General features: G+C 46.3%; 1 protein-coding gene across 1 annotated transcript in view; it reads left to right on the forward strand.

The window, feature by feature from the left end:
• Positions 1-11,132: 11,132 nt before the first annotated feature.
• LOC119291861 (hydroxyphenylpyruvate reductase-like) overlaps positions 11,133-12,573 on the forward strand; it is a 3,158-nt gene continuing 1,717 nt past the window's right edge. Inside the window, exon 1 of the mRNA XM_037570671.1 lies at positions 11,133-11,614. Within this exon, the coding sequence (XP_037426568.1) occupies positions 11,183-11,614 (432 nt within the window). The 5' untranslated portion in view covers positions 11,133-11,182. The remainder of the gene's footprint in view (positions 11,615-12,573) is intronic.

A 12,573-nucleotide genomic window follows, 5' to 3' on the forward strand; every position in this document is an offset into this window, starting at 1 on the left:
TGAGAGGAATTAAGGAGACACAAAAGCTCAAGCTTGGGGATGCCCAAGGCACCCCAAGATAATATTTCAAGAAGTCTCAAGAATCTAAGCTTGGGGATGTCCCGGTAGGCATCCCACCTTTCTTCTTCAACAACTATCGGTTAGTATCAGTTGAGCCTAAGTTTTTGCTTCTTCACATGAGTTGTGCTATCCTTGCATTATAGTTTTCTTTAGCTTTGCTTGCTGTTTGAATACAATACCAAGATCTGAAATTCTTTTATGAGAGAGAGCCTTACACCAATTGGAATTTGCTAGAATACTCTATGTGCTTCACTTATATCTTTTGAGCTTGATAATTTTTGCTCTAGTGCTTCACTTATATCTTTTAGAGCACGGTGATGGATTTGTTTTAAAGAAACTATTGATCTCTCATGCTTCACTAAGATTATTTTGAGAGTCGTTAATAGCATGGTAATTTGCTTAAAGATAATATACTTGGTATTCAAGATATGTGAAACTTTCTTTTGAGTGCGTTGAATACTAAGATAAGTTTGATACTTGATAATTGTTTTGAGATATGGAGGTGATAATATCAAAGCAATGCTAGTTGGGGTGATCATGAATTTAAAGAGTGCTTGTGTTGAAGTTTGTGATTCCCATAGCATGCACGTATGGTGAATTGCTTGTGATGAAGTCAGAGCACAATTTTATTTATTGATTGTCTTCCTTATGAGTGGCAGTCGGGGGAGAGCGATGGTCTTTTCCTACCAATCTATCCCCCTAGGAGTATGTGTTTAATGCTTTGGTTTTTGACGACTTCTAAATTTTTGCAATAAGTGCATGAGTTCTTTTGATTAATGTTGAGTCCATGGATTATACGCACTCTCTCACCCTTCCACCATTGCTAGCCTCTCTAATACAGCGCACTTTTTGCCGGTATCATACACCCACCATATACCTTCATCAAAACAGCCACCATACCTACCTATCATGGCATTTTCATAGCCATTCCGAGATATATTGCCATGCAACTCTCCACCGTTCCGCTCATATGACACACATTACTTTTGTCATACTGCTTTTTGCATGAACATGTAGTTGACATTGTATTTGTGGCAAAGCCACCGTTCATAATTCTTTCATACATGTCACTCTTGATTCATTGCATATCCTGGTACACCGCCGGAGGCTTTCATATAGAGTCATATTTTGTTCTAAGTATCGAGTTGTAATTGTTGAGTTGTAAGAAAAATAAAAGTGTGATGATCATCATTATTAGAGCATTGTCCCAGTGAGGAAAAGAATGATGGAGACTATGATTCCCTCATAAGTCGGGATGAGACTCCGGACTTTATGAAAAATAAAAGAGGCCAAAGAAGCCCAAATACAAAAAAAGGAGAGGCCATAACAAAAAGAAAAAAAGAGAGGAGAAAGGCCAAATAAAAAAATGAGAGAAAAAGAGAGAAGGGACAATGCTACTGTCCTTTTTCCACACTTGTGCTTCAAAGTAGCACCATGATCTTCGTGATAGAGAGTCTCATATGTTGTCACTTTCATATACTAGTGGGAATTTTTCATTATAGAACTTGGCTTGTATATTCCAATGATGGGCTTCCTCAAAGGTGCCCTAGGTCTTCGTGAGCAAGCAAGTTGGATGCACACCCACTTAGTTTCTTTTGTTGAGATTTCATATACTTATAGCTCTAGTGCATCCGTTGCATGGCAATCCCTACTCACTCACATTGATATCTATTGATGGGCATCTCCATAGCCCGTTGATACGCCTAGTTGATGTGAGACTATATTCTCCTTTTTGTCTTCTCCACAACCACCATTCTATTCCACCTATAGTGCTATGTCCATGGCTCACGCTCATGTATTGCGTGAAAGTTGAAAAAGTTTGAGTTTCCAAAGTATGAAACAATTGCTTGGCTCGTCATCGGGGTTGTGCATGATTAAATACTTTGTGTGATGAAGATAGAGCATAGCCAGACTATATGATTTTGTAGGGATAACTTTCTTTAACCATGCTATTTTGAGAAGACATGATTGCTTTGATTAGTATACTTGAAGTATTATTACTTTTATGTCAATATGAACTTTTGTCTTGAATCTTTCGGATTTGAATATTCATGCCACAATTAAGAAGATATACATTGAAATTATGCCAAAGTATCACTCCGCATCAAAAATTCTTTTTTATCATTTACCTACTCGAGGACGAGAAGGAATTAAGCTTGGGGATGCTTGATACGTCTCCAACGTATCTATAATTTTTGATTGCTCCATGCTACTTTATCTACTGTTTTAGGCAATATTGGGCTTTATTATCCACTTTTATATTATTTTTGGGACTAACCTATTAACCGGAGGCCCAGCCAAGATTTGTTGTTTTATGCCTATTTCAGTGTTTCGAGGAAAAGGAATATCAGACGGAGTCAAAACGGAACGAAATCAACTAGAGAAGTTAATTTTGGAAGGAAACCTACCAGATGGACTTGGACCCCATGTCAAGAGCCAAGGGAGGTGCTCACGAGGGTGGGGGGTGCGCCCCCCTGGGCGCGCCCCCTGCCTCGTGGGACCCCCGTAGCTCCACTGACGTACTTCCTGCACCCATATATACCTACATACCCAAAAACTTCCAGAACAGAACCTAGATCGGGAGTTCCGCTGCCGCAAGCCTCTGTAGCCACCAAAAACCAATCGGGACCCTGTTCCGGCACCCTGCCGGAGGGGGATCCCATCACCGGAGGCCATCTTCATCATCCCGGCGCTATCCATGACGAGGAGGGAGTAGTTCACCCTCGGGGCTGAGGGTATGTACCAGTAGCTATGTGTTTGATCTCTCTCTCTCTCGTGTTCTCTCTCGTGTTCCTCTATGGCACAATCTTGATGTATCCCGAGCTTTGCTATTGTAGTTGGATCTTACGATGTTTCTCCCCCTCTACACTCTTGTGATGAATTGAGTTTCCCCTTTTGAAGTTATCCTATTGGATTGAGTCTTTTGTGAGAACACTTTATGTATGTCTTGCTGTGATTATCTGTGGTGACAATGGGATATCATGTGCCACTTGATGTATGTTTTGGTGATCAACTTGCGGGTTCCGCCCATGAACCTATGCATAGGGGTTGGCACACGTTCTTGACTCTCCGGTATTAGCTTTGGGGCACTCTTTGAAGTACTTTTATGTTGGTTGGATGAATCTGAGATTATGTGACGCATATCGTATAATCATGCCCAAGGATACTTGAGGTGACAATGGAGTATCTAGGTGACATTAGGGTTTTGGTTGATTTGTGTCTTAAGGTGTTATTCTAGTATGAACTCTATGATGGATTGAGCGGAAAGAATAGCTTTATGTTATTGTACTACGAACTCTTGAATAGATAGAACAGAAAGGATAACTTTGAGGTGGTTTCGTACCCTACCATAATCTCTAAGTTTTTTCTCCGCTATTAGTGTCTTTGGAGTGACTCTTTGTTGCATGTTGAGGGCTTGTTATTTGATCTATCTATGTTATTATTGTTGAGAGAACTTGCACTAGTGAAAGTATGAACCCTAGGCCTTGTTTCCTATCATTGCAATACCGTTTACGCTCACTTTTATCGCTCGCTACCTTGCTGTTTTTATAATTTCAGATTACAATTACCTTTATCTACTATCTATTTTGCACTTGTATCTTCATCTCTTCACCGAACTAGTGCACCTATACAATTTACCATTGTATTGGGTGTGTTGGGGACACAAGAGACTCTTTGTTATTTGGTTGCAGCGTTGTTTGAGAGAGACCATCTTCATCCTACGCCTCCTACGGATTTATCAACCTTAGGTCATCCACTTGAGGGAAATTTGCTACTGTCCTACAAACCTGTGCACTTGCAGGCCCAGCAACGTCTACAAGAAGAAGGTTGTGTAGTAGACATCAGTGGTCCATGCAACTGAAGTAAAAAACCAATCGATCTGTTCAAGTAAAGGATTAGTTTGCATATTCGACCAGGTAAATTGCCGTCCTTTAATTGGTAGCTCAACGAAACCCAGGTGTCCAATCACTTCATTAAACAGAAAGATATCGCTGACATTACCCCCAGGTAGGTTTCGGTTTTCCAACGACCGCATGAAATTGAAATCACCCAACAACAGCCAATTATCATCACAGTTAATATCAAGATTATATAACCATTGCACGAAATCATCCCGGGCCGGGCCCTGGCACGGACCATAAACTGACACGAGAGTCCAAACTTCAGAGGTATGTTTAGATTGGAATTCCATAATGATACCAAAATGCCTTGCCTCAATTAATTTCCCTTCAAAGAAGGAAGAACTCCAAATGATGATCATACCGGCCGAGGCACCCATAGAAGGCACATAGGAAAAATTATCAAAACGCCATGGGCAGAATTTCCTAATGAACTATGATCAATATGCATGCACTTCGTTTCTTGCAGACAGACAACCGAATAACCACTTTCATCAATTTTTGCTTAACCGCTAATTGCCGTGCTTCAGAATTAAGACCACGCACGTTCCAACACAACACCTTCCAATCTCTAAATCCTGTTTGATTCATTACAAACCAAAATAAAAAGCAGCAGCAAAAGTAGATCATGTAATGACCTACACGGACCCACTAAACATGAGGGATATAGTCCAAACAGAAAACAGAAGAACAGATAGATGGCGTTTAAATAGGTACGCCATAAACCATAAAGCCGTCCAGTGCAACTAAACATCAGAATCCTTCCTGCTGGTGGAGGTAGAAGGAGCAGCCTCAAGCTTGTCCTTGGAGATCTTCTCTGGAGCAATGCGCAGACGTGCTCCAATACGCTGAAGCTCAGAAACTGGCGTTGGTGGAGGCACTGACTTATTCTCCTCCAACTGAGCTGAGCTAGTTCGACGCTTCTTGAAAGAACACTGAGTCTTGCCCTGCTTGTGGCCTCTGTTTGGAGATTTATGATAGCCATCCCGTAATGCACTTAGGCGTGCACTGCGGCGCACCTCAGAGTCAATCACCACCTTAGCAGATTTTGGCTTCCGGCCACATTTGGTATTAACTTCAAGTATTGCAGACAGGTTTAGAGAGATCATCAAAGCATAACACCCGAGCAACATGCCTTTTAACTGGAGCAACCTGGCGTGGAAAGCAGGGTGTTGGTTCTGGTGCAGGCAGCAAAGAAAAGCTGACATCATTCCCATTGAAGCAGATGTCCCAAGAGCTCTTGGACAGCAGAGAACCAAGATCAGTCATGAACACACACTTTGGAATATCAGCAGAGAAAATAGCTGGCAAAAACTTGCTGAAAGTGCGCTGCCACTGCATCTCTAGTGGTAGAACAGGGCCAAAAACAGTGATGACTTGACCAACATGGAGAGGCGGCTACATCAGGACAACAGGTTGCTGCAATATCACTAAGTCCTCAACTGGCTGAGCATTAACAGAATCATCCGACACTTGAAGAATGATAGATTCCCGGGACTGATTCACATCAACCTGGTTTTCCTCCACAATCTCCTGCTGCATATTCAGATTATCTTGATGGGCCTCCTGGTGTTGTGGCTCATTCTCCTGCGGAGGAGGTGGCAGTTCATCCCAACCGATCTCAGGAAATTCAGGCATAACCCAATTGTGGTTATTAAACTGCAGATGCCCAGGGAGTGGGTGAGGGTTGCCATCGAAGGGCATCGGATCCTCGTCCGGCGGCAAAATATCAGCAAAATCAGTAGAGAAGATGTATATTGGAGCAGACCAAGAAATACGCGAACCTCCAAAATCGGCAAACTCCCGATAGACCACATCACGCGGCAATAATGTCATTGCCGGAAAAGAAACGTACGCCAGGGTACGAACAAGCAGTGGGTCATCCTGATGCCAGTGATGGAAACGGCCAAAGGTACTGATTGCATCAGCAATATACTGCGTACGCCCATAATCCAGGGGAATTCCAACAATCATAACCCAACCCCTACGAAAACCCGGGATAGCTCTGAAATTGATTCCTTCATCATGCGGCACGAATCTGACAAATTTATCAATATCCAGCTCAAACGGGGGGTGATCTACCAGATCCTACCTAGCATCAGGACTACGGAAACGGAACAGCCCCACTCCTTGGATCCAGGGCTGAGCATCAAGAACAACGCGGCCAAGAGTGTTAACAATAAAATCACTGACCACATTTCTGAAGATAGCAACTTCTTCAGGCAGGGGAGCTGGTTCGACGATGGCAATGACGTATTCCTCATGCTGACGATCCGGAGCCACAGCAGGAGAGTAGAAGGTGCGCGGAAGCCACCGCGGACCACCATCGATGATCTCGAACCCCGGCGGGATGAGAGGCGTGGGGTCGAGGGCGAAGGTAGCCATAGCTGGGTGCGGCGAAGAAGATGGCAGTGTCGGAGCCGCGTCGGATAATGACGAGGCTAAGCAGGTCGATGGTGGCGATGTAGGTGGTGGTGGTGTGATGGGTGGTGGCTCGGCAGGCAATGGCGGAGGCGATGATGGTGAGGCGCGATGGGACTTGGCAGAGACCCAGCTTGGCTATCAGCGAGGGAAACCGATGCGTCAAGCGAGGAAATCCCAGCTGACCGGTCCGGGGAAGTAGGATTGACCCTTGGGACCCACTTGTAAGTCGGGGAATGCGCAGCGTTGGAGCATCCTCTTGCATGGTGGCCCAGGCGAAAGCATCTACGGCATCGAATTGGATTGGTGCACGAATTGGTGTAGTGTAGCATCGATAAACAATTCTGACATTTCCAAACCTTGAACACAACATCATCAATAAGATCATTAAATTGAGCAGCCTCCTCGGTAATATCCGAAAGATGGTCATCCATAACAGTCGTAGGAGAAATTCCAACTGTGGCAACGGAAAAATCCAAAAGATCCTGAGACGGTTGGGCCAAAATAGGCTGGGCCGTGACAGATTCGACCAAGGCTGCAGACCCATTGTGGGAATGGAGCCATGATGGGCTAGGGGCCCAAACTGAGCCATGCATCCATGTTGGGCTGGAGAGTCCGGTGCAACACAATCACGTGTGATGGAACCATGTGGTGCATGCTCAATTCGAATCAACTGGGTGGGTGCAGATCCGGAACTAACGGCGGTGTTCCTGGCAGGGACGTTGATCGTCCCGAAAGAGATGGATGGCGTCACCACCGTCCACTGGAGATCAGTCGCCGGCGGTGAGGGCAAGATCACTTTTTCACGTGGATGCACGACGTAGCCGGCCTCCGAAATCGTATCAACACATGACTGAGAAGCATGGTATCTATAACCCTTGCATGTAGTATATTGCTGGAACATGGCAAAAGAAAGCTTCTTCCTCGAAGATGAACTCGATCTAAAAGAAGATTTAGCCGGGGGTTTATGCATGGCTAGCAACCCCAAAGTGGCATGCTTCTTAGAAGGACTCACTAGGATCCACTCAGCGTCGCACTCTTTTTCCAGATCATAAATTCACGGATCCAATTAGGGCCACCATTCCCCCAAAGATGAAAATAGCATTTGAATTGTGGACACGCAAACAATCTCAACTGGAGAATGCAGAGGCCAACTTGCTTGCAAGAGACAAAAAAGGAGAATACCTTGTCTCGGATGATTTGGGCCGAAAATTCAATCGCCGAACCCCCAATCGCTGATTCCAAGGCAGCCGCCACAGAATCATCATTAAGACGGAATATATGTCTGCTGAAAGACACCACCATAATTAACTGGCCCGTGTCATCCGTGGAATGAATAGATCTTCCGCAATGATTGAAAACCTTGTCCGCAAAGATGGGGCCCGCCGAGAAATCCAAGTCCAACGTTGATCCACCAGAAGAACCCATATGAAATGGGTATAGCCATGTAGATCAGGAGCTGCCGGAGCAGATGGGCGGAGGGGAATCACAAATCACTGGCTAGAAGAGTAGATCGCCGGAAAACCTAGGCCGGAGGTGGGAGGAGTGGGTGGGTGGGTGGAGAGCCATTTTGACGAACACTAAAAGGGGGGTTGAAGGTTTAGAGGATGTCCTCCAACACGTCCCCTCCAAGGTGACAGCAACGATGAACGAATCCCTGACAGCACCGTACAAGGAGGAAGAAGTCGAGAAGGCACTTTTCCAGATGTACCCGACCAAGGCCCCGGGGCCGGACGGGTTCCCAGCGCACTTCTTCCAGAGGCATTGCGATATTTGTGGTGTGGCGGTCACACGTGCTGTCCTTAGTATAGTTCGTGGAGAAGAAAGCCCGGAGTGCGTGAATGACACCGTTTTCGTATTAATCCCTAAGGTATCAAAACCAACTCTGTTATCCCAATTTCGACCGATTAGTTTATGCAATGTCTTCTACAAGATAGCTTCAAAGGTTCTAGCTAATCGGTTGAAGGTAATACTCCCCGAAGTTATTTCTGAAGAGCAGTCAGCCTTCGTGCCTGGAAGGCTTATAACTAATAACATAATCTCGGCGTATGAGTGTTTGCACTTTATGAAGAGGAACAAGTCAAAAAATAACAACTATTGTGCTCTAAAGCTCGACATGATGAAGGCATATGATCGAGTGGAGTGGAACTATTTGGAAGCTATCATGAGGAAACTGGGTTTTGCAACATCATGGATCTCTACGGTCATGAACATGGTGAGAACAGTTTCTTTTTCAGTAATGTTTAATGAGTGCAAATCAGAAGAATTTTCACCTTCCAGAGGTATTCGTCGGGGAGACCCCATCTCTCCATACCTTTTCTTGTTGGCAGCAGAGGGCCTTTCATGCATGTTAAAATCTCAGAATGGATCATCCAGCTCAGCGGCATTAAGGTGGCCCCATCGGCTCCGTCGGTGAACCACCTTTTATTCGCGGATGATAGCCTGCTGTTTTTCAAGGCAAGTGTTGATGGAGCAGAAGAAGTGTCACACCTTTTGGATACTTATTGCAGGGCATCGGGCCAGCGGATTAACAAGGAGAAATCATCTATTTTCTTTATCAAAGGATGCCCACAGGTAGTGAGAGATGCAGTGAAGGGGTGTCTCCAAGTTCCTAATGAGTCCCTAAGTGATAGATACCTTGGTATGCCCACATATGTGGGACACTAAAAAAAGGGCACCTTCAAACACTTAAGCGAGCGGGTGTGGGATAAGGTGAAAGGATGGATGGGCAAGTGTTTGTCCACAGGTGGAAAGGAGGTACTAATCAAGTCGGTTGCACAAGCTATCCCTGTATATTTCATGTCATGTTTCAAGCTTCCGAGAGGTCTATGTGATCATATAAATTCCATCATACGAAAGTTCTGGTGGGGCTGCAAGGAGGGACAACGGAAACCGGCTTGGGTATGTTGGGAGGTAATGGCGAGGCCAAAGTATTTGGGAGGACTGGATTTCAGAGACCCAGAGCTCTTTAATCCAGCTTTGTTAGCTAGACAGGCGTGGAGAGTGCTGCAAGATCCATCAAGGCTAAGTGCAAGGATTCTTAAGGCTTCATATCTTCCGAACTCGGAGTTCCTCATGGCAGAATTGAGCTCTCGCCCATCACAAATCTGGCGTGCTATCTTAGAGGGCCGAGATATTCTTAAGCAAGGTATAATCCGGAGGATCGGTAATGGCCAGACAACGAATATTTGGGATCACAACTGGATTCCCAAGGAGGGATCACTGAGGCCAATTGTTTCTTTGATTCAAGACCCGCCACAGCTTGTTTCAGAGTTACTACTACCGGCAGTGGGGTCATGGAACGAAACCCTAGTTCGAACATGTTTTTTGCCAACGGATGCAGAGGCGATTCTGCGTATCCCTGTGTGCACAAGCAACATAGAGGATTTTTGGGCATGGCACCCGGAGAAGAAGGGTTTATTTACGGTAAGCTCGGCTTACAAGTTTATGATAAAAAGGAAAATCGCCCGAGAAAATTGGCTCGAGGGCAGGAGCGGGCCATCGAGCAGTGACAGAGATGAGCGTGACTGGTCATCACTTTGGTCTCTCACGGTTCCATCAAAAGTTAGAGTTTTTCTGTGGCGCTTAGCTCGCCACTTTCTCCCAACTACGGATGTTTTGAACAAGAGGAATATGGCAACACGCGATGCTTGTCCATTGTGCGGAGCCCCTGACTCATGGCGTCATGCGTTGGTGTCATGTACGGCGGCCCGCTGTACCTGGGCGCTATCTGACCCGACCATGGTGGCACATATGGCGGCTAACAAGGAGACAAGCGCAGAAAACTGGTTGTTCAAGACGCATGATGACCTTGATCAGAAGTCCTTTACTTTGATGGTTGTGACGCTATGGGCAATATGGTATGCCAGAAGGAAGGCGATTCACGAAGGAGTTTTTCAATCCCCGATGCACACTTCATCGTTTGTAACTTCGTACATTAACGAACTGCAGCAGTTGGAGAAGCCTGTCGAGCGACGAACACAGACAGCGGTATCGCGAGGCGTGGAGAGGAGCTGGTTACCGTCACCAGTGGGCGTCGTGAAGATCAATGTTGACGGTGTTGTTGGGCGCCATAGACGCGGCGAGGCTGTCTCAGCGGTGTGTCGAGATCACACGGGTTTATATTTGGGCTCTTCGGCGGCCGTCTACCGTGGCATAACTGACCCAACAATCCTGGAGACGTTTGCTTGCAGGGAGGCTCTAGCTCTTGCTGAGGATCTTCAGGTGACAAAGATGAGGATTGCATCAGACTGCAAAGGGGTGGTCCAAGACATAAACGACGGAACAGGAGGCCCGCATTCAGCTATAGTATATGAAATAACGCAAAGGAGTAATTTCTTTGATTCGGTTCTTTTTGCTTTTGAGCGTAGAAACCACAATTTCGAAGCTCACAATCTCGTCAAGTTCGCATGTAATTTAGGGGTAGGTCGCCATGTTTGGCTGGGAGTCCCCCATGACCAACACCGTGTACCTATGAACATTGCTATTATTTAATAAAGTGGCGGGATTTCTCAAAAAAAAAAACCTAGGTGCGTACAGTTTTTTTAGACAAACCTACGTGCAGTTTGTACGTAATTTATGTTACGGGCTGATGTGGAGTAACGTAATTGGGCCGAGATTAGTTGCTGGGGCCCACCCCAGTTGAATTCAGGGGGCAGAAGAGAGTTTATGGCAGGCTTCGTAGGTTGTTCCTAGGTGTATAGTGCGCGTTGTACTCACGTACAGGTTTTATAAGATTTTTTTTGCCCCCGCCCACCCGCCTGCCGCTACTGCTGCTCTGGGCGCTCGCGACGGCGACGGCGATGGAGTCCCTGAGTGTGCTGCTGCTGCACCCCGTGAACGCCTACCTGGAGCAGGAGCTCGACCGCCGCTTCCGCCTCATCCGTCTTTGGGACTCCCCTCCCGACGGCCGCGCCGAGTTCCTCCGCGCCAACGCGTCCGCCATCCGCGCCGTCGTTGCCTACCCCGGCTACAGCGCCCTCGCCGCGCTCATCGACGCGCTGCCGTCGCTCGAGATCGTGGCGTCCTTCTCCGTCGGGATCGACCACGTCGACCTCCCCAAGTGCCGCGAGCGCGGGATCCGCGTCACCAACACCCCCGACGTCCTCACCGACGACGTCGCCGATCTCGCCGTCGGCCTCGCCATCGCCGCGCTACGGAGGATCCCGCAGGCCGACAGCTTCGTGCGCGCCGGCCTATGGAAGGCCAAGGGAGACTACGCACTCACCACGCGAGTTGGTTTCCTAACTCCTATATGCTTGGCTAGCGTTGACTTCCGTTTGTAGTACTCCTACAATAAGCCAGTGCGTAGGAATTAAACTGTTTTTAGCCAGTCCAATAAGCCAGTGCCACTTTTATAAGTCGTTTTAGACATCTGAAATTAAACTGTTTTGCACACTGTCTTAAATCTCTACAGCGGCTTATAAAAGTGAACAGAGAAAGTAACATTTTGCAGTCCAATAAGCCAGTGCCTTCTAAGTGATTTTGATTATATACCATAGCTCATATATGGCGATGTGGTTCGTATTTTCCCTCCTACAATATCAACCTCAGACTACTAGGCTAGGGAATTGCCGGCTCTTTTTTGGATATTGTGCTGTGTGTCACTTGGAATCGTGGTAATACTAAGGCTGATGGATGATCAGAAAAGCATGAAAATCACGATTTTGTTCCCCCTGACCATAGCTTCGTAGTAGCATAAATAGGAAATAAATTGCAACGCATTTTGTCATGCTTTCCATTCCCTTTATGGCCAGGCCTACAGTTTGTGCATTGAAAGACTTTCTTATGAGCAGAATCCCGTTAGAATTGATGCAGGGACCAGAGGATAGCACTTGTACATTGTGAAAAATGGTCAGGGGCACCTATATGAAGGATAGAATGTACTCCCTCTGTAAACTAATATAAGATCTTGATCTAGTGTTGGGCTATCATTGTGTTTTGGTGCCTGTCATTTTCTCCCTAGGCCTGTTTTTGTGGTTCTTTGTCGATGGTGGTAGGAGTTGCTTTGCGGGGCTCGCTCTGGAGGTGTCGGCTTCCGGGGGCTTCGGTTTAGTCTCTGTAACCAGCCTTCTCTCCCGTTTCTTTCTTTCTTTCTTCTAGTGTTGGGCTATCCTCTTGGGTGCCTTCCTTTGTAATTTTCTTTTGCGCCTCGTGTGCGCTTTATGTACTTGTGCTGACTGCTAAGTCCCCT

The sequence above is a fragment of the Triticum dicoccoides genome, chromosome 4B (genome assembly GCF_002162155.2).
Source record: "Triticum dicoccoides isolate Atlit2015 ecotype Zavitan chromosome 4B, WEW_v2.0, whole genome shotgun sequence".
NCBI classification, from domain to species: Eukaryota; Viridiplantae; Streptophyta; class Magnoliopsida; order Poales; family Poaceae; genus Triticum; species Triticum dicoccoides.